Below are 20,786 nucleotides of genomic sequence, written 5' to 3' on the forward strand. Positions count from 1 at the left end.
ACTTACTATAACAAGGTATCATTTTTAGATGATACATTTATAAGTAATTTCATAATAATTTTTACAGAGCTACTGAAAAGGTAAAGATCCTTTAAAATACCATTTCTTCCCAATCACAGAGTTGCTTATACGTTAAGGATCTTTCTTTCAATGTTCTTTCCTTCACTTAGAATAACACTTATCCAAAAAAGCAGAAGCAAAAAGCAAACATTGACACTAACTTTCAATCCCCTTTTCAGAGGTGGAACCACCAAATAACGATTATCTTGTATGTCTTCAAATAAGTCCTCTTCATAGCAATCTGATGTTTCAGTCTAAAAATTAAAAAAAATACACTAAAACTGAAACTTTAAAATAAACTGAAAATTCATAAGACTAACAAAATACAATTAAAGTTTCTCCAGTCAAAGGGCAGTTTCCCATGTTACACACTATTATGTAAAAGACAAAATATATATTTGCCCCATCTTCTTGTAACTAGAAAAAATTACTATTATTACCACTATTACCACCCACCTAACATTTGTATACTGCTTCGAAAAGTATCAGCTTACTAGATTTTTATAAAATCTCATTAAATAAAGAAAATAAGAATTATCCTTATTTTACTAATGAAAAAAAACCAAGGCTCAGACCTATTTATATAGATCTGAAACTTTAGTATTATTTCCCTTATGCCCAAGATCTTAAGATATTATGAAGTGTTCTTTTAATATAGCAGTTTCACTTCATTTTATTCCTTAATCCAAAATTATCATGTTTATTGGTATAAAATGTGATTTTCAGAAGCAAAAGGTTAATTTACAGTATTATTGTCACTTGAGTGACTACAATATATTCCAAATTTATATCAAAAGTATAGTCAATTTGTATAACATTTGTTGAAAGGAGATTCAATGTATATATTTAAAAGGTTTAATCTATGTATTTTCAAAGTTCAAAAAGTTTACTTTAAGCATGAAATCAAATATTTAAATGGTGGATCAAAAGCTTTAGGGGCCGGCCCAGTGGCATAGTGGTTAAGTTCGTGCACTCTGCTTTAGTGGCCCAGGGTTTGCAGGTTCAGATCCTGGGCGTGGATCTAGCACTGCTCGTCAAGCCATGCTGTGGTGGCATCCCACATAAAATAGAGGAAGATTGGCACAGATGTTAGCTGAGGGCCAATCTTCCTTACACACACACAAAAGCTTTAAAGCACTCAAATTTTCTAAAATGGTTCTTAAAGTAATGCATAAAAAGTAAATAGTACTTACTGAATAGTTTATGCTGCGAAGATTTGTTATTTTAAATGAACTCAGACTATCTGAATTCAAGGAGTCCTTAAAAAGTAGCAGTACTTGTTCAGTTCCAATTCCAATAAAGTCATCTATGAGTACCAAGCTAACTTTTTGCCATTTAGCAGCAACCTGAGAGAAACAGGATGGTAGAGGAGAAACAGAGAAGGAAAAAAAATCAGATGTGAAATAAACTAAATCCTTTTGTTTCATGTAGTTGTAATTTGTTATCTTCAATCTTACAAACAAGTAATGAAAATGGGAGTGTAAACACTAAAAACTAAACTAAAGATACTGGGAGGTTAGAAAACATAAGGAGTTATAACAACTTTATAAATAGCAAGGTACTTAAATTTTAATATTTTATCAACATCTATCATGGGACTGTCACATTCCTGATTTCTATATTAAATTTTATTATAATTTATAAATTCTAACACTTCTCACGACTAAATGTTTTGGAAATTCTAACATTTCTCATGAGTAACTCTAGCGAAGATTCTTTCTCTAACATGATCAACTTAAGGATGACCCTCACTCTCAAAAGCCTTAGTGGATATGTATTTACGATAAGACTAATTACACAAGGAATTCAGTTGCATTAGGGCAACTGGAAGATACTAATAGATACTTTAAGAGCTCTCAAAGCAGAATAACCTTTAAGAGTCAAGATGAGCTTAATACCCTAAACCCTGGTAGGGGAGAACATAGCCATTATCAGGGTCACAGAAGGGGAGGGATCCTAATAATCGGGCACCTAGAACCATGCCAGCCTAATGAAATGATTTGATCAGTTTATACCACAATGTGAAACCTCAAGTTTAAAATAGAAGACAACTTCTTAAAGGTCCATAAAGCTGAAAGCCTCCAGATTGGCCCCCTGGAAAACCAACACCATGGGAATCAGATACTCCTTCTCCCTCAGGCAGAAAAGCTTACACTCCCACTCAGAATCCGAGGAGCACAGATACATCATCTGGATGATTGAAGGTGGCTTGCATTAGAGCAAGAATATAAGACTCTTCAGTCTATATAACCAAATATCAATCTTTCCCCTATAAGGCTAATATCCAAAGCAGTGATTTTTCATATATCTAGGAATGAAGCTTATTTGTAAATCCATATCCTCCTTTTCTCCCACCACCCCCATGAGCATCGTGCAGTATAATTAACTATGTGAAGAGATATTAGTGATAAGAATGTGTTCAGCATGTAAACACCATAGAGCTGTGCACTCATGCATGCACCCACACATTTGCAATCTATAGCTCTAGAACAGCGCTGTACAAAAGAAATATAGGTGAGCCACAAATGCAAGGCACATATATAATTTTAGATTTTCCAGTAGCCAATAAAAGAAAATTCTCTAGCAGTGAAAAGAAAAAGGTGAAATTAATTTTATTCTATTTTATTTAATCCAATATATCCAAAATATTATTTTACTTCAATATAATCAACAAAAATTAACACGATACTTTACTTTCATTTTTTACTAAGTCTTGAAATCCGGTGTGTACTTAACATTTATAGCACATTCTAATTCAGAATAGCCACATTTCAAATGGTGAATAACCACATGTGGCTACTGACTACCATATTAGACAGCACACCTCTAGAACATATTAACCTCTTTCTATCTACAACACACCAATGTTTCAGGTATACTTGAAAATGACCTCAATTCTCAAATGCCTGCCACATAGATTCTTGTCAAAACTTGCAGAGACAATTTCTACTGAAGAAAGCCTGAGAAAAGCTAATCATTATTTCTCTAGACTCAGCTGTTTGAAGTCCTATCACTGGATTAAACATTACACCTGGGACTTTTATGAAGGGCTGATCTGAGAACATACTAACCTTGATTTTCATTTCTTATTCTAATTTATGCTTGTTTGTATTTTACCTATCTTTGCAAGCTGCCTTAATTCCTTTATGGAATGAGGTAGTGAAAGGATGGATGGATGGATGAATCCATAGCCAACACAAAAGAAGACTGCTTCTGTTGTTTTCTCCCATTTTGGGGCAAAACTGCTATTAAAGGCACCATTTTATTATTCAATAATGTATTCATTTTATTATTCAAAATCTCTTACATAATACTACAAACAGTAAATTCCTCTTGGAACTCAATATTAGGAATTTTTTTCCCTTGATAGTGTGTTTCATTCAATTGCAAAACTTGCTGTATTTACCGTTTTTGTCTTAACTGCTAAACTAAGTATAATTGCTCAAATGCAATTACTTCCCTTAACCCAGGTTTTCTGCATGCTTACCTCCCCTCCCCATTTATTTTCAGATTCTCAACCTTTATTCTCTTTTTTTAAAGTAATTGAATATTTTACCCTAAGCTACATCCAATTTTTCTTTAAGTAAGGGAGTATAAATATAACATCAAGAAAGAGGCAGGAGCTGCAAAACTCCAAGAATAGCAAGGCGACTGAGGCAATTTAGAAGCACTTAACTTGTAGATATCAGGGTCTAACTCCAGAGCTTTCAGTATAGGGCATTTGAGGACAGTTTAGAAGTACAGCATCCCTGAAGAGGTAGCTTAAGGAGTAGGTCAGCAGGGACTCAGGAAAGTAACTTGTGGAAGAGACGGTGGTTCACCATAGAGAAATAATCCTAGAATGCAATTTCAAGGCAGGGAGGCCAACAGCTACAGGCCCACTTACAGGGAGTGATCTAGTCTGCTGCTTTGGGTAACATCTTAGTGGCAGAGCTCTACAGTGTCCAAGCAAGGGACCCACTTCAAGTGAATAATGACCATATTTTACTGAATTAATGAAGCATAAGGGAGTTGTTTTTCCTTATCCAGGTGAGTAAGGGACCTTGGGTAGGTACAAGTCACTGATGACAGCCCTAGCCTTTGTCTAACATAATAGCAGTTACCACTTACTGAGCTTTTCCTATGTGCAAGACACTTTACAATATCATTTTATTAATTCTCCCCTCTCAGAGGCAGGATGATTCCACAATTTCATAAAGACAGAAAGCGGGTTCACAAAAATTAAATATATTCCTTAAGGTAACACCAGTAAGGGACTCAGGGGGTTCAAACCCAGGTTAAGTGTGTTATTTCCATTACGCTGACCCCAATAAGGGTTACAGGCTATACCAGATGTTTCCCCCTAGCATTTCATGAAAGTAAAAGAGAGTAGAAAAAGACAGAAAATGTTACCTTCCAAATAACCTTCAAACAAAACTACAATGTACTTTTAAAAGACTGCTTTCAAAATAAAATAGGACAGCTTTCAAATCATTTTCCTTTTGAGAATTTAAGTCCTCTATGTGTTACAGAGGTTGAATATGATTACATAATCCCTGGTACCATAAAGGTAACTTACAAGGCAAAGCATGATAAAACACACTTTCAAACTGACATTTCCACACACACTAACACACACACAAGGTAACGATTCACAGAAAAGATGTCTTTTGAACTTTTCAAAACATTTATCAATATTCCATATCAAGGTGGTAATATAGTGATGGAAATTTTAGTTGACGGGGCTGGCCCGGTGGCGCAGCAGTTAAGTGCGCATGTTCCGCTTCAGCGGCCCGGGGTTCGCTGGTTCGAATCTGGGTGTGGACACGGCACTGCATAGCACGCCATGCTGTGGTAGGCGTCCCACATATAAAGTAGAGGAAGATGGGCATGGATGTTAGCTTAGGGCCAGTCTTCCTCAGAAAAAAAGAGGAGGATTAGCAGCAGTTAGCTCAGGGCTAATCTTCCTCAAAAAAAAAAAAAGAAATTTTAGTTGAGCTTCTAATTAAACAAATAGGGCACACAAAGTAAAGCAGTATCTGCTTTTTTCCAAAGTAACACAAGAACTTAAAAAGTTACATAATGTACTAAAAAACTACTTTTGGAAGAGACATTTCTAACTAGTAATAATTATTTATCTTTAATTATAAACACTTCACATCACATAATTGAATAAGCTGATATATCTTAAGGCAGGAGGATGCAATGTTACCAAAAACTCAGTTAGATAAATACTATTGGTGGGACACCCAGTTACAAACCTCTAATTTACTATTCATTTTCTGCACCTTTTTACCTGTTTTTGAACACTTAATATCAGTGAGTATTTTAAAGCAATTTCCAAACCTTACATTAAAAGATATGACTAGATCAAAGGACAAGTCTGAGTTTCAAAATATAACATAATGAAATTCTCTAAGCAACAGTTTTTAGAAAATTAACACATCACTTGTCTCTGGAGAGCAATTATTTGCCTCTAAAGGGACAAATATGATACATTTCAAGGAATTCCTCTAATTTCATTTTAAGTTTAAATAGACAATTACCAATTGTTAAAAAGTTAAACTGATTGGCGTTTTCTAGGAAGGCTTATGAAGTCAAATTACTAATAATCTTATTCTAAGTAAACTACACACCTAATTATTACATTAATAAAAATTAGAAATTGTTATACTAAAAGAAAAATAAATTTATAACTGCAGTTTTTTTCCAAACAACTCAAAGGTTTTATGGCTCAAAATGGCAAGGCAAAATCTTTATCAGGTAGTATTTAGACAACGTTAAGAAAAAAGAATGATGTAATATATATGATTTTAAGTGCAGCACTCACAATTGATTTGGATAATACGACTTCAGCATAAACTCTATGAAGTGTAAGAATGCTTCATAGGTCTAAGACCACACCAATTGAATGATATGAGAATAAGTACCGTACCTGAAAGTTCTTTTCCCAAACAGCACAAGCATCATTGGACCTAAAGGATACAACAAAAAGGAGGTCTCCTCCAGTGGAATCCATCAGTTGAACTGCACAAGGATCTCCAAATGGAAGTTGGCACACACTTTTAGGAGTTCCATTTTGGAATGAAATCAGCTGATTCTTCTGAGTAAGGACAATCAGAGACATTCTTAACTGGTTGTTGACCATCTCAGCTGCATACACATGCACACACGTTACCACACTGCTATAAGCAGGAGGGATGATATATGTATCACTTATTACTTCTTCATTTTCAAGAGAGTATACACAAAATTTGGTATTCTGAAATGCATAATCCGATTTTGAAGGCTTTCGGTTTGAACATCTCCTTGGTCCTAATAAAACCATACCTAGATTTGCAATCTCCCCTGCCCACTCAATAGAGGAAAAGTTAACAGACAGAGTAATAACTTTGTGAGTTTCGGAAGAGATACAGAAGAATGTTTTGTCATATCTCCATAAAACTAAAGGGCCATTAAGGACCCTTACGCCATCCAGCAATTCATGGCCTAGTTTAAAACTCAAACGCTTTTCAAATTTATTGGTACTGTGAAGAAACAGTAGAAGATATTTGAAAACGTTATTCTTTTTATTGCATTGCATCACAATATAAGGGAGGTTAATTCCATTTCTGAAATCTGACACACAGCTGCAACACATAATTTTTAAATGCGAGTTTTCTTCCTTTATGCTAAAGAATCCAGTGGACTTCTGAACAAATGCTCTTGTCCCTCTGTCAAATACCATTCTTCTGACATGTAATACGGGTATTTCTGCAGGTCCTTCATCAGCAAAATTTCCTTTAGACAATCGAAAAACAAGGACTTCCCCATTATAACACAAGAGCCTTTCTTGTTCATTAGATGACATTGCTTGTTTGCTAGTCATTCCACAATATGAAGTCTTTGTGTTGGTCCAATTTTCGACTGCAAATTGATTCTGGTTGACGCTTTTAAACCTAAAAATGAAATGAGAAAAACTGCCATCAAGTAGGCAGCGTTGAAAAGAAAACATACATTTCTATTAGAGAACTATCACATAGGTAATCATAAATGCTATTAAGTTCACATTTTCCAGCTTTTTATGCTATCTTAACAACGTTACGCTTATCAAAAAACATATCCCAAATGTTATTTCTGTACAGCCCTTAAAAAACAGTTTGCAAAGAATGCAAAGAACGATATCAAACAGATAACTAAATGTGTTAGCAGCATCTATTAAAAGCTGCAGTGCTCTATTCAAAGTGACTGAAGACATTCCTTTTGGCTCAGGGAATTTCTTAAGGGTTCCACTTCAAATCTACCAAACTAATCTTGGTTTCCCAATTTTCTAACCTGTTGCCTCAAACCAGGTTTCTCCATCTCAACCTCAGCCCCTTTACCATGACATGATTCAGTCAGTCAATGATTCAAATTAGACTGCTCCCACAGCCCAGGCACTTGGGCTCCTGCTTCCCTGAGACAGGAGTTCGTACAGACTCTATAGCTAAAATGAAAGGCCCAGAAAGAAAAATAGGAGATGCTATAACATGGCTTAAAAATCTCCATATGAGTAATAGAAATAAATCTTAAATCTTACTTTGCAAAAACAATGCAGTTTTACGACCTAAAAAAGTCACTATTCTCAAAGTTGAAAAAAATAGAGGATTAGTAATACTATAATGAACGCAAGAATTAAATAGCTGTCAATTATTCATGCTTATTATATGCCAAGTGCAATACATGCGTTATTTCATTTAATGCTTACAACTGTTCTTTTAAAGTAAGTCTTTGAAACTGGCAGAGTTAGCCATTGATGATTAAGTAGCTAGGAACTAACGTTTTTTTTTCCTTTTTGCAATTACTGATTATAGCTTTTAGCTGTTTAATCCACCCATTGTTAACTGTGCTATTTAGGCAATATGCTATCTGACTCCCACTAGGCTCCTATAGATAACATCTCCCTGGAGCCTGGGTCACCATGGTAATGGCTGTGTGAGCTGTTTTTCAGGAATTAGAACTCCTTGTCTACTTCGGGCCTGTTGAGACCACCAACTCATCAACTGGGCCCATGGAGATGTCTGATAGGTGACCTTTTGACGTCAAGAGGCCAAAAACTCCACCCTCAGATCATGCTAAGGTGGCCATTTTGTGAACATCGGTCCTATGAAGAGGCATGGAGTCTGACTACGCTTGCGCAGATCATCAATTACCTCACCTCTCCTCACCTCCAATCACCTCTCTCCACATTTCAGACCACCTTGCCCCCATCCCATAAATATCCCTGAGTCCCTATTTTCGGGGAAGCAGATTTGAGACTCATGCTCACACTTCCTCACATAGCTGCCTTGTGAGTAAACTCTCTCTCTGCTGCAATCTCATCGGCTCAGTGTTTGGCTTTCCGAGCGGCAGTCAAAAGTGAACCTGGTTCGGTAACACCTTCTTGTTATCCCATCTTTTAAACAAGAAACCTTATTTTAACGAAGGTCAGAAAATTCTGCAAGGTTACAACACTAACAGGCAATGGCAGTAAATTGGGAAGAGGGGCCCTCTGATTCCTGAGCCTACACTTTTAACCACCACACTGTCCTGGTATGCTTTCCCTTACTCTGAACACTGGTTATAAGAAAGGCAACTTTAGAAAATTAGTAAAGTAAAACAAAGAACGAAGGAACAAACCCTACATTGAACAAACATATAAGAAAAAGATTTTGATCTCTCTTTATTCAGTGGCCATATATGCTGAGTCACTCCTTTAACAGTTATTGAATGCTTAGCACATGCTAAGCAGAGCTGCTATGGTTAGAGATCCATGTGAACGCTGGGCCTGCCTTTTACTAGATGTATGACTCGGGCAAGTTACTTAACCCCTTTATGCCTCACATCTACATGTATACAAGGGGGCGGGGAGAATACAGTATCTACCTTACAAGGTATTGGAATTAATTAAAACCCACTTGAAATAAAACCTGGTACATAGAAATTGCTCAATAAAGGTGAGCTACCATCATCATTATCATCATCATCATGGTCAGCTCTGGTTTACATAGTACCTACCCTTAGAAAGGTTAGAAGAATAGTTGTATACTTAATGGTCCGTGCATGCTGAAAGGTCCCTCTCCACTATAAATAACTCTAACTCATACCTTCTCTTTTCTCCTACTTGTGGATCATTTACACTAGGAAATTCAACTATTTCAGTAATAAATGAAAACTAGGTCATTTACAAGTAAGTAATATTGTTTTTCCTCCGTTGAATGAGAAGTAAACTCCAAAGGCTTAAGTTTTGTTCTTTTACTATAAAGTCTACCAATAGTCCAATCAGAAAAAAGAATCACTGAACCATAATCTACAAATTTAACTTAATGTAGCCTGCATTTTATAGAAATGATTTTGATTTAGAGGCAATTCTACTTAAAAGCAAACTAGATCAATTGGCATCTACTTTCAAATTGGAGATGGCACACCTTATTGTCTAATTTCCAAATGTATCACTTGTTGTGGTTTTAAAATATGTTCACAAATTCTTTGAAATTCCTTTCATCAAGAAGCGGCACTTAATTCTCCTCTCCTTGAGTGAAGGCTGGTCATTATGACTTGCTTCTACCAACAGAATATGGCAGAAGTGACAGTGTGTGACTTCCAAGACTGGGTCATAGAGCACTGTGGCTTCCTCATTGACCTCTTCTTTGGATCACTTGCACTGGAGAAAGCCACCTGCCATATCAGTAAGACACTGAGGCAGCCCCATGAAGATGTACACACGACCAGGAACTATGGGTTCCTACCAAGCGCCAGCAAGGGACTGAGGATTTTTACCCACAGCCATGTGAGTGAGCCTTCTTGGGATCAGATCCTCCAGCTCCAGTTAAGCCTTTGCATGACTCAGCCCCTTGGAGAGATCCTGAGCCAGAAACCACCCAGCTAAGCTGCTCCCAAATTCCTGATCCTCAGAAATTTTGAGAAAATAAATATTTGTTGTTTTAAGCTGCTAAGTTTGGGAGTAATTTATTATACAGCAACAGATAAATACACTCTTCTGTGGCAATTTTTTAAAAATTAAATTGATGAGGGGGCTGGCCCCGTGGCCGAGTGGTTAAGTTCGCGCGCTCCGCTGCAGGCAGCCCAGTGTTTCGTTAGTTTGAATCCTGGGCGCGGACATGGCACTGCTCATCAAACCACGCTGAGGCAGCGTCCCACATGCCACAACTAGAAGAACCCACAACGAAGAATACACAACTATGTACCGGGGGGCTTTGGGGAGAAAAAGGAAAAAATTAAAAAAAAATCTTTAAAATAAAAAAAAAATTAAATTGATGATACTGTTTTTAGAATTTCATGAAGCCTATTACCTGAAGCAACTGGAGATACTGTATCATAATACAAACTAGCAGAAGTTACTGGCTTACTGGTTTGTTGTTAGGAAATCAATTTCATGCAAAGATCTGAGACAACAGGTATTACAGAGTAGTTTCGGCTTCATTAGTAAAGAAGATAGGCAAATCAAAGGTGTGGCTTTTACTTATGAAACTATCTTTTACTTTAAAGGAAACATATTAGCTGTATTACATCAAAATGTATGAACAATAATTTATTTCAAGTTTCTCACAGACATGTCAGGTCTCTTAGAAGACTTGTAAAAAAGGAAAAGCATTAAAATGATATATTCTGAGGCAAAGATCTAAGAACTCATTGTCTTTTACTACAGGCTTACTTAAAATGTTTTTCAGATTTCTTAATAATACTAAAAACAACCAAAAATAATTTCTGTATGGAAAAGGATTTTAATATTAAATGTCACAACTGTTTAATCAACACAAAGCTCTGGTTCACCAATATGCAAGTATGACAGGAGCAAGGAGAATCTGATTGCTAAAAGGTCAGTAGAATCTCCCCCTTGACTAAACTTTAGAGTATGTATTGTTGCACCTTGACAGAGTTATGACTTAGGAACATCAGGCCCCTTACATTCTGGTCTTTTAATGCTACCACTAAGTTCCTTAACTTAGAAACCTCTACCTTCCAACTCTGTTCCAACTGCCACTATCATAGTTCAGGCTTTCATCTCTCACTTAGGCTGAGATAAAAGCTCCTTAATTGGTCTTCCTTGCTTTAGTCTCTCTCCCCTCTAATATATCAATTTATTTATGCTACCTCAGTTATTATTCTAAAACACAAACTTGATCAAGTAACTGTCTCCTAATTCAAGAACTTTGCATGCATGCCCTCCTCTAACACACACATCTTCTCAATATATCTGTGATCCCTGAATTACTACCTGGAAAGAGAGATGCCAAACACCATGTACTGAACATATGAATGATGTAGAGACAAAAGGTTGCAAAGCATTGCTATAAAGCTTAGCAGAGCATTCAAAACCCTGTTATAATCCTAATCCAATATGCTTTTAGCATGAGCTCTAGGCAAAAAGTAAATTTATTCTCAGGGACTCAGGCTCAAATAGATTTAAAAACATAAATGTTCTTTCAAAGGTCATTATTTTTTATTTTTAAATCCTACAGCAAAAACACGTACATTTTCAATATTAAGTTATTTTATTTTAAATGGATCACCTTTGGAGTTAAAAATTAGAAGCTAGAGGGGCCAGCCCGGTGGTACAGTGGTTAAGTGCGCACATTCCGCTTCGGCGGCCCGGGGTTCGCCAGTTCTGATCTTGGGTGCGGACATGGCACTGCTTGGCTAAGCCATGCTGAGGTAGGCATCCCACCTATAAAGTAGAGGAAGATGGACATGGATGTTAGCTCAGGGCCAGTCTTCCTCAGCGAAAAGAGGAGGATTGGCAGCAGTTAGCTCAGGGCTGATCTTCCTCAAAAAAAAAAAAAGGAGTCAAAAAAAATTAGAAGCTATTAATATATTTATTTATGAAGATAAATTTTTTCCTCAAACTTCCTATAATCTCAAAGCTTACTGAATTCACACATCTGTGTATATGTGTTTTATTTTACACTGATGCAACATATCTTTTAACAGTAAAAGTTCTTAGCATATATTCATAAAGCAAACCTTTAAGCCTATGGAATAAGTGGTAATTTTCTTTTTTTAGATAGAAATAATCTGAAACAAGTGAAACTAAGGTTCAATTTAGGGGTTCTTAAACCAATATAAACAAGCCCTAATTAATCAAACTCTGATTATCAGGGCACCAGGCTCACTATTCCAACCTATTCGTCATTTGACTTTTTACTTCGTACCCTTACATCAGTGGCTGCAGAAAACAATAAGTAACTCAAACCAGTTAAGTATCACCTCCTATTGCAGCTATGGGGGTGGAGGGGTGGGGGAATTAGGAAGCAGATTATTTATAAAACACTACATAATTAATTTGAGCTTTTCCTGATCTGTAATACCATACACCAAAGTTGACTGTATATATTTTATACATAAAATGAAAACAAATATGTAAGTATACTAGAAAAACAGTAATATATGCTAACATAAATATAGCAGGTTGGCAATAAATTATCACCCTCATCCACTCTTCTCTGCCAGCCTCTGACCAAATAAACAATATTCCCTTTAAATGCTAATAAATTCACTGTGCACTATAAATTTCAGAACTTTATTTAATTTCAGAATTTCAGAAATTTATTTAAAACTACCAATCTGGTTCAGGAAGATCCTAAAAGAGCACTATATTATCTGCAGATGAAATCTAAAAAAGTCTCTAAGAAACCATATCAATTGCGCCCAATAGAAAGCATCTTGGAAAAACGGCAGAACTAAGACACCCAACTAAAAATTTCACCTAATAATATGAAACATAATCTTATGACCATAATACTGATAGATGTCCTTCTTTCAACATACAGGACATTGTTTGCCCAAGTAAATTAACTTGGCTACAGAATTGGTCTGCTTTTGTAAAACTTTTTTCTACCTATATAACTAGAAGTCATTTGTTGGAGGCTACCCACAATCAATCTCCCCTTTCCCTTTCCCAATAATACGGTGTACCTGAAATGGAGGTGAACGTGGGGAAACGGAGACCCACTAAGAGGATCAGGAAAGATTAAGTTAAAGAAGGTTTTCTATGTTATACTAAGGACTTCTAACTTCAAAAATAGAAATCACAGGATTTCTTCTGAATTATAAAGATCCTGGTGACAGTGTTGAAGATGGGGGTGAGGTGAGATTGGAGGCAGAGCCATCAATTAAGAGATAATTATGAGCAATTAAAGGGAGAGGTGAGATGGAAGGCAATTGGCAGTAAACAGAAATGCATATATCCAGCAATTTCACTTGTAGATATAAACCCAGAGAAATAATCTTACATAACACACAAAGACACTGCTGTAGAATGTTCACTGTGCTGTTATTTGTAATATAAAAGCAAAACTGGTAAAAACTTCAATGACCACCAAGAGGGGAATGAATAAATACTGATGGACTATCATACTATAGTTAAAAGGATAGATCTATGTATATCATCATGGCTAGATCTCAAAAACGAAAAAAATTAAGTTGCAGAAAAATGTTTACTGGAGTACATTATGTATCTAAATCAAAACACATAAAATAGCATTATACATTTTGTGTCTACCTACAATGGCTACATTTGAGTGCTTTCTCTGTGCCAGGTACTTTTCTACACACTTTGGACTAACTCATTTATTCCTCATGACATCCTTATGCCATAGGCACTATTATCCCATTCTACAGATGAGGAAACTGAGGCATGGAGTGTAAGGATCTTCTCAAAGGCCTACAGATAGGAAGGAACAGAGTAAGGATTCAAACCCAGGCAGCCTGGTCCAAATAAAAAAAGCAAAGCTGTAAAGATTCATGCCAAATCTCAAATAACTGTTTACTCTAGAGAAGGGGACAGATATCAGGGTAGGGGAGTGGAGCCAGAGGGAGACTAGCTACATCTGAAATGTTTTTTAAGGATGTATCCAAATAATTTTTAAACAATGTGTCCATTTTTTCCCCATAAAAGTGTAAACATAAAGAAATGTCTGGAGCAAAAGATGTTCAAGTGTCAATCGTGGTTGAGTATGGATGGTGGAAATACGGGAACTGTCCTTACAATTTCCTTGTAGTTTTCAGTATCTTTCAATTTTTAAAAAAGCCAGTATTATTGAATGCAAAACCATTTCCTTTCAATTTTTAAACCGACAACCATAAAACTTTTCCCAGTACGTTATAAATCTAAATCTTTCTCAACTTCGGCACTTATTGACCTCTTGCACTGGAGAACTGTTCTGGGCGCTGTCCTGTGCTTTATAGGATATTTAGCAGTATCCTTGGCTTCTACCCACCCCATGTCAGTAGCAGGCCCCCTCCAAGTTGTGACAACCAAAAATGTCTCCCGACATTGCCAAATGTCCCCTGGGAGGCAAAACTTCCCCCTCCCACTGGAGAACTACTTGAATTAAACTGCAAGATGCTTTACACCTCTTAATTTTATATAACTTTTAAAGATTTCAAAGACATATGCCTTGTTAAGCATCTCACACTCCAAGTGGGAAAGAGGCTGCAGGAGTGAGGAAAGTTTCTAGGGAAATCTAGAAAATCTAGTTAGCATTCCATAGAATGATGGACACAGGCCCCAGGGACGCCTGCTTCCTCCTCGCTGTCCCACAAGGAGGGGACAAGGGGAGCAAACCCAGTCCCGCCGCCCCCTCCGCGAAGGCCCTACCTCGGCACGCGGAGGCCCTCCGTCCAGCACCCGCCAGACTCCCGAGGCCCCACGCAGGCGCAGCGTCTCGGGTCTCCAAACCTCCCGCCCGCGCGCTGCATCCTGGGAGGGCGGGGCCGGAGGCTGCAACGAGCGCAGAGGAGGCGGAGCCCGCCGAGCCTGCCAGGAGACGGTTGCCAAGGGAGGTTGAGAAGGCGGGGCCACAGGGAACGTTGTGAAAGCGAACCGCAGGCTGAGCTCTCTCAGACGCAGGCTCTCCCACGGCGGGCGGGGACGGGGGCGGTGGCGGGGGCGGTGGCGGGGGCGGTGGCCGGTCTGCAGCGCAAGGGACGTCAGGGGGCGGGGCCCAAACGAGAAGCGAATGGAAAGCCAGGCTGAGGGCCTGGTCCCGCCTCCAGGCCCAGGCGGCCGCATCGGATTGGACGGCGTGGCGACGCTTCCGCCCGCTTGCCTGTGTCACGCGACCGCCTCCACCTCCTGCTCTTCCCTCTCTACCTTGGGGCCGGCCCAGCCGGTCGTGAGTGAGGTATTCGGACGGCAGCTCTGGAAGTGACAACGGTGACCATGGCCGAGGTAAGGAGCCGACAGCACCGCTGCCGGCACTACCCCCCCGCCCCGAACCTGGAAGCCGCCTCAGGCCTGGGAGCCGCGCGCCCAGGTGCAGGTGGGCTGTGCTGAGAGGAAGCGGGCTGGTGCGCTTGGTATCTAAGTGTCCCTTGGTGTCTCCTTTCCAGCATCATGCCCAGAATAAAGCCAGGCTCATCTCTGAGACCCGACGGAGGTTCGAAGCTGAGTATGTGACAGGTGGGTACCGCGTTCTCCGTGTTGAGGCGGGTGTGCGGTGAGCATCCCCAACTTTGCTGGGATGTTTGTGGGTGTGTCTGTGGGAGGCGTTAGGGACCATTTCGACCCTTACAGGGACGGTGCCCTGCACATTTCCGAGATTTTCCTCTCGGTAACATGCCCTGCACTCTGCTCCAATTGGGCGGGCGTTGCGGCCACTGCTTCCTTTAAAGGGGTAATGTAAGTTGGAAATCGGTGAGTTTCTAGCATCTCGCGTTTATGGAACTTCTGAGCACTCCTTAGGCCCACGGCACAGGTGACACTGTCCGGTCCACGGTTTCTCTACTGACCTCTCACCAGCAACAATGGAGAAAATGAACCTAGAAACTCCTGTAATACTATTCTCGTGTACTTAATTGGGGATCCAAATTCCTTGGATATTTTGCCTAATTACTCTTCATGCTACCCAGCATGCTACCCACGGAGTAAGGCCTGCGGCGCTGGAACAAGTTTTTGTCTTTTCAGCACACACCGTACCTAGCAAAGTACCTGTGAGTCCAGAATCGATTTATTGGTTGAATAGTCTAAGTCCAGATGTCACAGATACTTGAGTTGTCCAGCAATTAACTGATGATTTAATGCTTGTACAGTAATTTTTTAAACATGCAGTTTAGTTTACCATAAATATGGAATAAATATTCTTATCCTGACCTTGCCACTTAATACCTTACTTGTCTTTTCTGAGGCCCCTCTTTTCACATGTGTGAAATGCCATTATTAGGAGGATTAAATGAAAAAGCATATATCAAACTGTCTAGCGTGGGGTTAGCATATACTAGGTTCTCAATGAAGATTTTGCCTTAATAGTCATTTTGCTTACTGTGAAAGGAGTTAAGCTTCCACATCTTGACTTTAGTGCTAACCAGAGGTTCCCTGCAACTCTAGACTGCCCTAGATTATATGTCAGTTGATGACCTAGAACAAATAAGGAAGTCTGTTCCAAATAACCTGGTCAGTAAATCTTTTCATCCCTCCCTGTCAGTTTTCTTCACATCCTAACTTTGCACCAGAGAGTTGCAAAAGCACTTAATTCATTTTTAGCCCAGAGATCTCATTTCTAGTAATATAGCTGGTTTCAGTAAAGAGATAATTCTAAAATTACCTTCTATAGAAATGTAGCTCTTAGAGCTAGATGGTTTATATTTTAAGAAGTAACCCAGAACTTGACCTAATGAGCTAATGCCTCCCCAATAGTCATTTACTTATGCCCAAGGGAGGAGCAGAATATAGTCATAGAAATTTAGCAATAGACAAGATGTTAAAGGTCATCTTGGTCCAGCTTTCTCATTTTTAAAATGAAGAAAGTAAGGTCTAGAGAGATTGAGTGGTTTGCTCAAAATCTCTGGTGTTAGTGGCTAGGCCAGGGCTGGTGCTCAGCTCTTCTGAATTTCACTGTAGTTAGTAATCTTTTGGCAAAACCACCTTCTCGAATTAGATCATGTCACTCCCTAGCTTGAAATCCTTCACTACCTTCCCACTGTGTTTAGAATAAAAATCCCAATTCTTTACGGTAGCCTACAATGCAAGGCTGTGCATACTCTAGCTCTTGCCCATCCCTCCATCCTCATCTCTTATTACTTTCCTTGCTTAGTACAGGTTTCACCACTGCCCACAGTAAGAAATGTGTCATACGTTGCAATCTAGTACACACTCACACACACACACACATAGTTCATTAAAGAATACTTATTCTGAAAACCTATGACTCCCTGATGCAATGACCCACAAAGTTGGCATCACAGCCTACAAATATGACCCACAGTTTGAAAAACATAACCAGCTACAGTGCCTCTTTTATCTTCTTCAGACTGTTTCCATCTTGTGACCTTTCCACTTCTCTCTGCCTGGAATGCTCTTGCCCAGGTAGTGTGCATGGCTAGGTCCTTCTTCTCTTTTCCATCTTGGTTTAAATGTATCTGAGAAGCCTTGGTTGATTGTTAAATAGCCTCCCTGTCTTGTCTCCTTTACAGCTCTTACCGTAACCTGTAATTATCTCGTTCGTTTGCATACTTGCTTATTGTTCATTTCCTTCAGTAGAATATTTCTGGGTCTGGGGCAACCTGTAGACACTGAGGGCAGGGTCTGACTTGCCTCTGTACATCTAGCACAGTTCTCAGTACATACTCGTGGAATGAATATAGCAATGCTTAAGTGTATACCTAGGGATATTGGTCCAAGTCTGTAGTAAGAGCTGTCCTAACAGGCTCCTCTCCCCCACCAAAATCTGGCAAAGAACAGCCCTCAACTGTGTTTCATCAAGACAAGCGTTATTTCAAAGTAAAGCACTGTATGTCAATAATTACAGGGAGGTTTTTGTCCTTAAATATATACACTTGGCTATGTGTGAGCCCACATGGGTGGGTTATCTGCACAGCCGTTGTAAATATTAATTAATTTAAAGCCTTGCATGCGAAAGGAAAATAAAAACCTTTAAAGACTTTCTCCCCTTAAAGTTTCAGTTGTTTCCTGAAATATAGCATCAGGTAAAGGTAAAGTAGGAAAGTGGTAAAAAGGGCTTTTTGATTTGCTTGTGTACTCCCTTTCGAGTTTACTTTTTAGAAACTAACTCAGGTGTTTTGAACGTCCACTTCTGTCATTTAACTCTTTCTATTGTCGTTAACAATATTTTGTTTCAGAAGAGGCTTAAGGCAGACTTAAGCAAACATGATTTTTTTTAAAAGCAAAATACTATTTTTTATCTGCAAGTTTATCACTTTAATCACTGGCTGTACTCCAAAAACTGTTTTGGAGGTAGGTTCTTGGGAATTCCACGCATATTTTTGTTTCCAGAGAAATTAAGATACCAATTATAGATAGATTCGTAGCTGGCAAAAAGAATAAAATACAAGTCCATAATTGGTTTATGCATTACTAACGGTCTTTTTCTTCCCCTCATTGTTTCTGTGAGAAATTCCGTGCTGAGTCTCAAATGAGAAACATTTCCCATTCTCTCTTCCTCCTCCTTGTGGCCAAGGCAAGAGATTAATCCCTTGTGACAGTAATTTATTCAGTTCCTCAAATACTCATTATGTGGTTAATTCTGGGAAGCAGTGTGTCACTTTTAGAGAAAGAGCTGAAGAAGGATAGAGCCCCTTCCTGAACTACTAGAATCTAGAGAGACCTTAAAACAGAGTTAACTATTAAAGTTGAGGGAAGTTGCATCAAGAGTAGTAAGAGTGTTAAATCACTTCCGTAGGGGTCAAAGACAAGGAAAAATCACATCTGGTTGGGGTGACTGGGTTAGCACAGAGTTAGAAAAAACTTCATAGAAAAGGTGGTGTTTCTCATGAGCTTTGGAATATGGTGGAACTCATCCAGGTAGAGAATGTGATCCAGATGGATCAAATAATCTGAGCTAAGGCACTGAAGTGAGAAGGTATGGGGCATGTTCAGGAAACCATAGGAAGTCGCCTTTGATGAGCCTTACGGAGAGTAAGCACACTTGACTAAAAACAGTGGGAAAATAGCGTAGAGAGCCTTCGACACCAAAATGATGCATTTGTAGTTTAGCGAGGTGAGACAGCTGTTGGGAGGTTTGTGGGTTTTGTTATTTTAGGTTTGTTTTCTGACTTTACAATTATATGAATTCATTTAAATGAATTTGGATGATAGGCAAAAAGTCGGAAGAATCCCCCATATTCTCACCATCCAGAGATAGCTCTGCTAACAGTGGGTGCATTTTTCCTGGTCTTTTTTTCTATATAGTTTAAAAAACATAGTTAAAAGACAATTCTGTATATAATTTTGTGTTACATTTTTTATTGGCATGATCTTATTTCATATTTATGAAGTAAGCAACGTTTTACATTACCATTTAATATTCAATTCTATAAATAAAAGATAATTTTCTTTGATCTTAAATAGTCCCTTTTTGTACATTTAGCTTCTTTCCAGTTTTTTGTTAATACATTTTTTTGTGCAATAGTTCAGATTATTTCCTTAAGATTCGTATCTGGAAATAGAATTATTGGTTTTTAAGAGTGAATATCTTTGAGACACTTCACATGCGTGCTAAACTTTCCTCTATAGAAGTTGCACCGAGATTCATTCCCACCAGCTAGTGTGAAAGTGTTAGTCTCACCATACCCTTACCCATATTTAGTGTCATCATTTCTTAACTGATGGTTCTTTCTTTTAGTTTGCATTTGATTACTAGTGAGAGTAAACTTGTTTTCATATGTTTGTATCCATTTGTAGTTAAAAAATTTTTTTTCATTAGTATGGCTTTTAAAATTGGTTTGGGCTTTTCTTGTTTATGTCACTTTCACTGTTTTCATTTTTTGAATATATTCAGAATTACCCATTCTTTTGTGGTTTCTTCCACTGCTCTTAAGTTAAATTATTTCTTTGTGGTTTCTTCCACTGCTGTTAAGTTAAATTATTTTTCTCTTACCCAATAATTTTTTCTAGTCTTTTAATTTTTGTTTTGTCTTTATTATTTTTCTAATTTTGAAATATATTTTATATACAAAATATATAAAATGAATAAAATAAACAACCATGTACTCACCACTCAGCCAAAGAAATAGAACTTCCTATGTACCCCCATTCCTGCCATTCAGGGGGCAGCTGCTTGTCCTGCATTTGGTTTTACTCATTCTCTTGTTTTTCATTAGTTTTACCACCTACGATGTATTCCTCACCAGTACTTTATCAAGTTTACCTCTTTTTGAACTTTAAATATAGAAGCTGCATATATTTTTCCATGACTTGCTTCTGTTGCTCAAGAGTCATTCATATTGTCAAATATAACTGTAATTGATTCCTTTTTATAGCTGTGTAGTAGTTAAGGGAATGAAAATACCAATTGATGGATTTGGGGTTGTTTTTAGGTTTTGCTATTGTGTACAATGCTGCTATAAACATTCTTATACATATCTGGTGCCTAGACTTTCTCTAGGGCAGTGGCTCTCAAAGTTGGTCCAGGAACTGTAGTTCCTTGGGACCATTTCAAGGAGCTTGAAAGGTCAAAACTGTTTTCCTTATAACACTAAAACATCATTTTTCTTTTCGCTATCATTCTTTCACAAGCATAAAGTGGCGTTTTCTAGAGGTTACATGGTGAGTGATGATGTCATTGCTCTGATGGCTGATAGAAGGTGTGCTTGTGTGTTCTCATGTTTAAAATTTTTCTTAGTTTCAATACCTAACACAGTAACTATTGATAAATACAACCCATATAAATAATAAAAGCTCTTTAGAGGCCTCAGTTATTTTTACGAGTATAGAAGGGGTCCTGAGACCACGTTTGAGAACTGCTGCTCTAGGGTTTGTACCTAACAGTGAA

General features: G+C 38.2%; 2 protein-coding genes across 10 annotated transcripts in view; one reads left to right on the forward strand and one right to left on the reverse strand.

Moving 5' to 3' along the window:
* The window catches only part of FANCB (FA complementation group B), a 51,684-nt gene extending 36,766 nt beyond the window's left edge, over positions 1-14,918 (reverse strand). For 4 of the 8 annotated variants that reach the window (XR_011499700.1, XR_011499701.1, XM_070502454.1 and 1 more), the window contains exons 1-4: positions 14,657-14,888; positions 5,975-6,998; positions 1,254-1,406; positions 222-314 (exon numbers count right to left, since the gene is read on the reverse strand). Coding sequence is in view for 3 of the 8 variants with exons in the window: in XM_070502454.1 (XP_070358555.1) it covers positions 222-314; positions 1,254-1,406; positions 5,975-6,998; positions 14,657-14,757 (1,371 nt within the window). In the remaining 5 variants the exon portion in view is untranslated. Of the gene's footprint in view, positions 1-221; positions 315-1,253; positions 1,407-5,974; positions 6,999-11,570; positions 11,726-14,656 lie in introns of all 8 variants that reach the window. The other 4 variants (XR_006523080.2, XM_044764450.2, XR_011499702.1 and 1 more) reach the window with 3 other exon arrangements.
* Positions 14,919-15,076: 158 nt separating this feature from the next.
* Positions 15,077-20,786, forward strand: part of MOSPD2 (motile sperm domain containing 2) — a 53,463-nt gene continuing 47,753 nt past the window's right edge. The window contains exons 1-2 of one of the 2 annotated variants that reach the window (XM_070502353.1): positions 15,077-15,229; positions 15,391-15,460. In XM_070502353.1, the coding sequence (XP_070358454.1) occupies positions 15,221-15,229; positions 15,391-15,460 (79 nt within the window). In that variant the 5' untranslated portion in view covers positions 15,077-15,220. The remainder of the gene's footprint in view (positions 15,230-15,390; positions 15,461-20,786) is intronic. The other variant, XM_070502354.1, reaches the window with a different exon arrangement.

Source organism: Equus asinus, chromosome X (genome assembly GCF_041296235.1).
Source record: "Equus asinus isolate D_3611 breed Donkey chromosome X, EquAss-T2T_v2, whole genome shotgun sequence".
NCBI classification, from domain to species: Eukaryota; Metazoa; Chordata; class Mammalia; order Perissodactyla; family Equidae; genus Equus; species Equus asinus.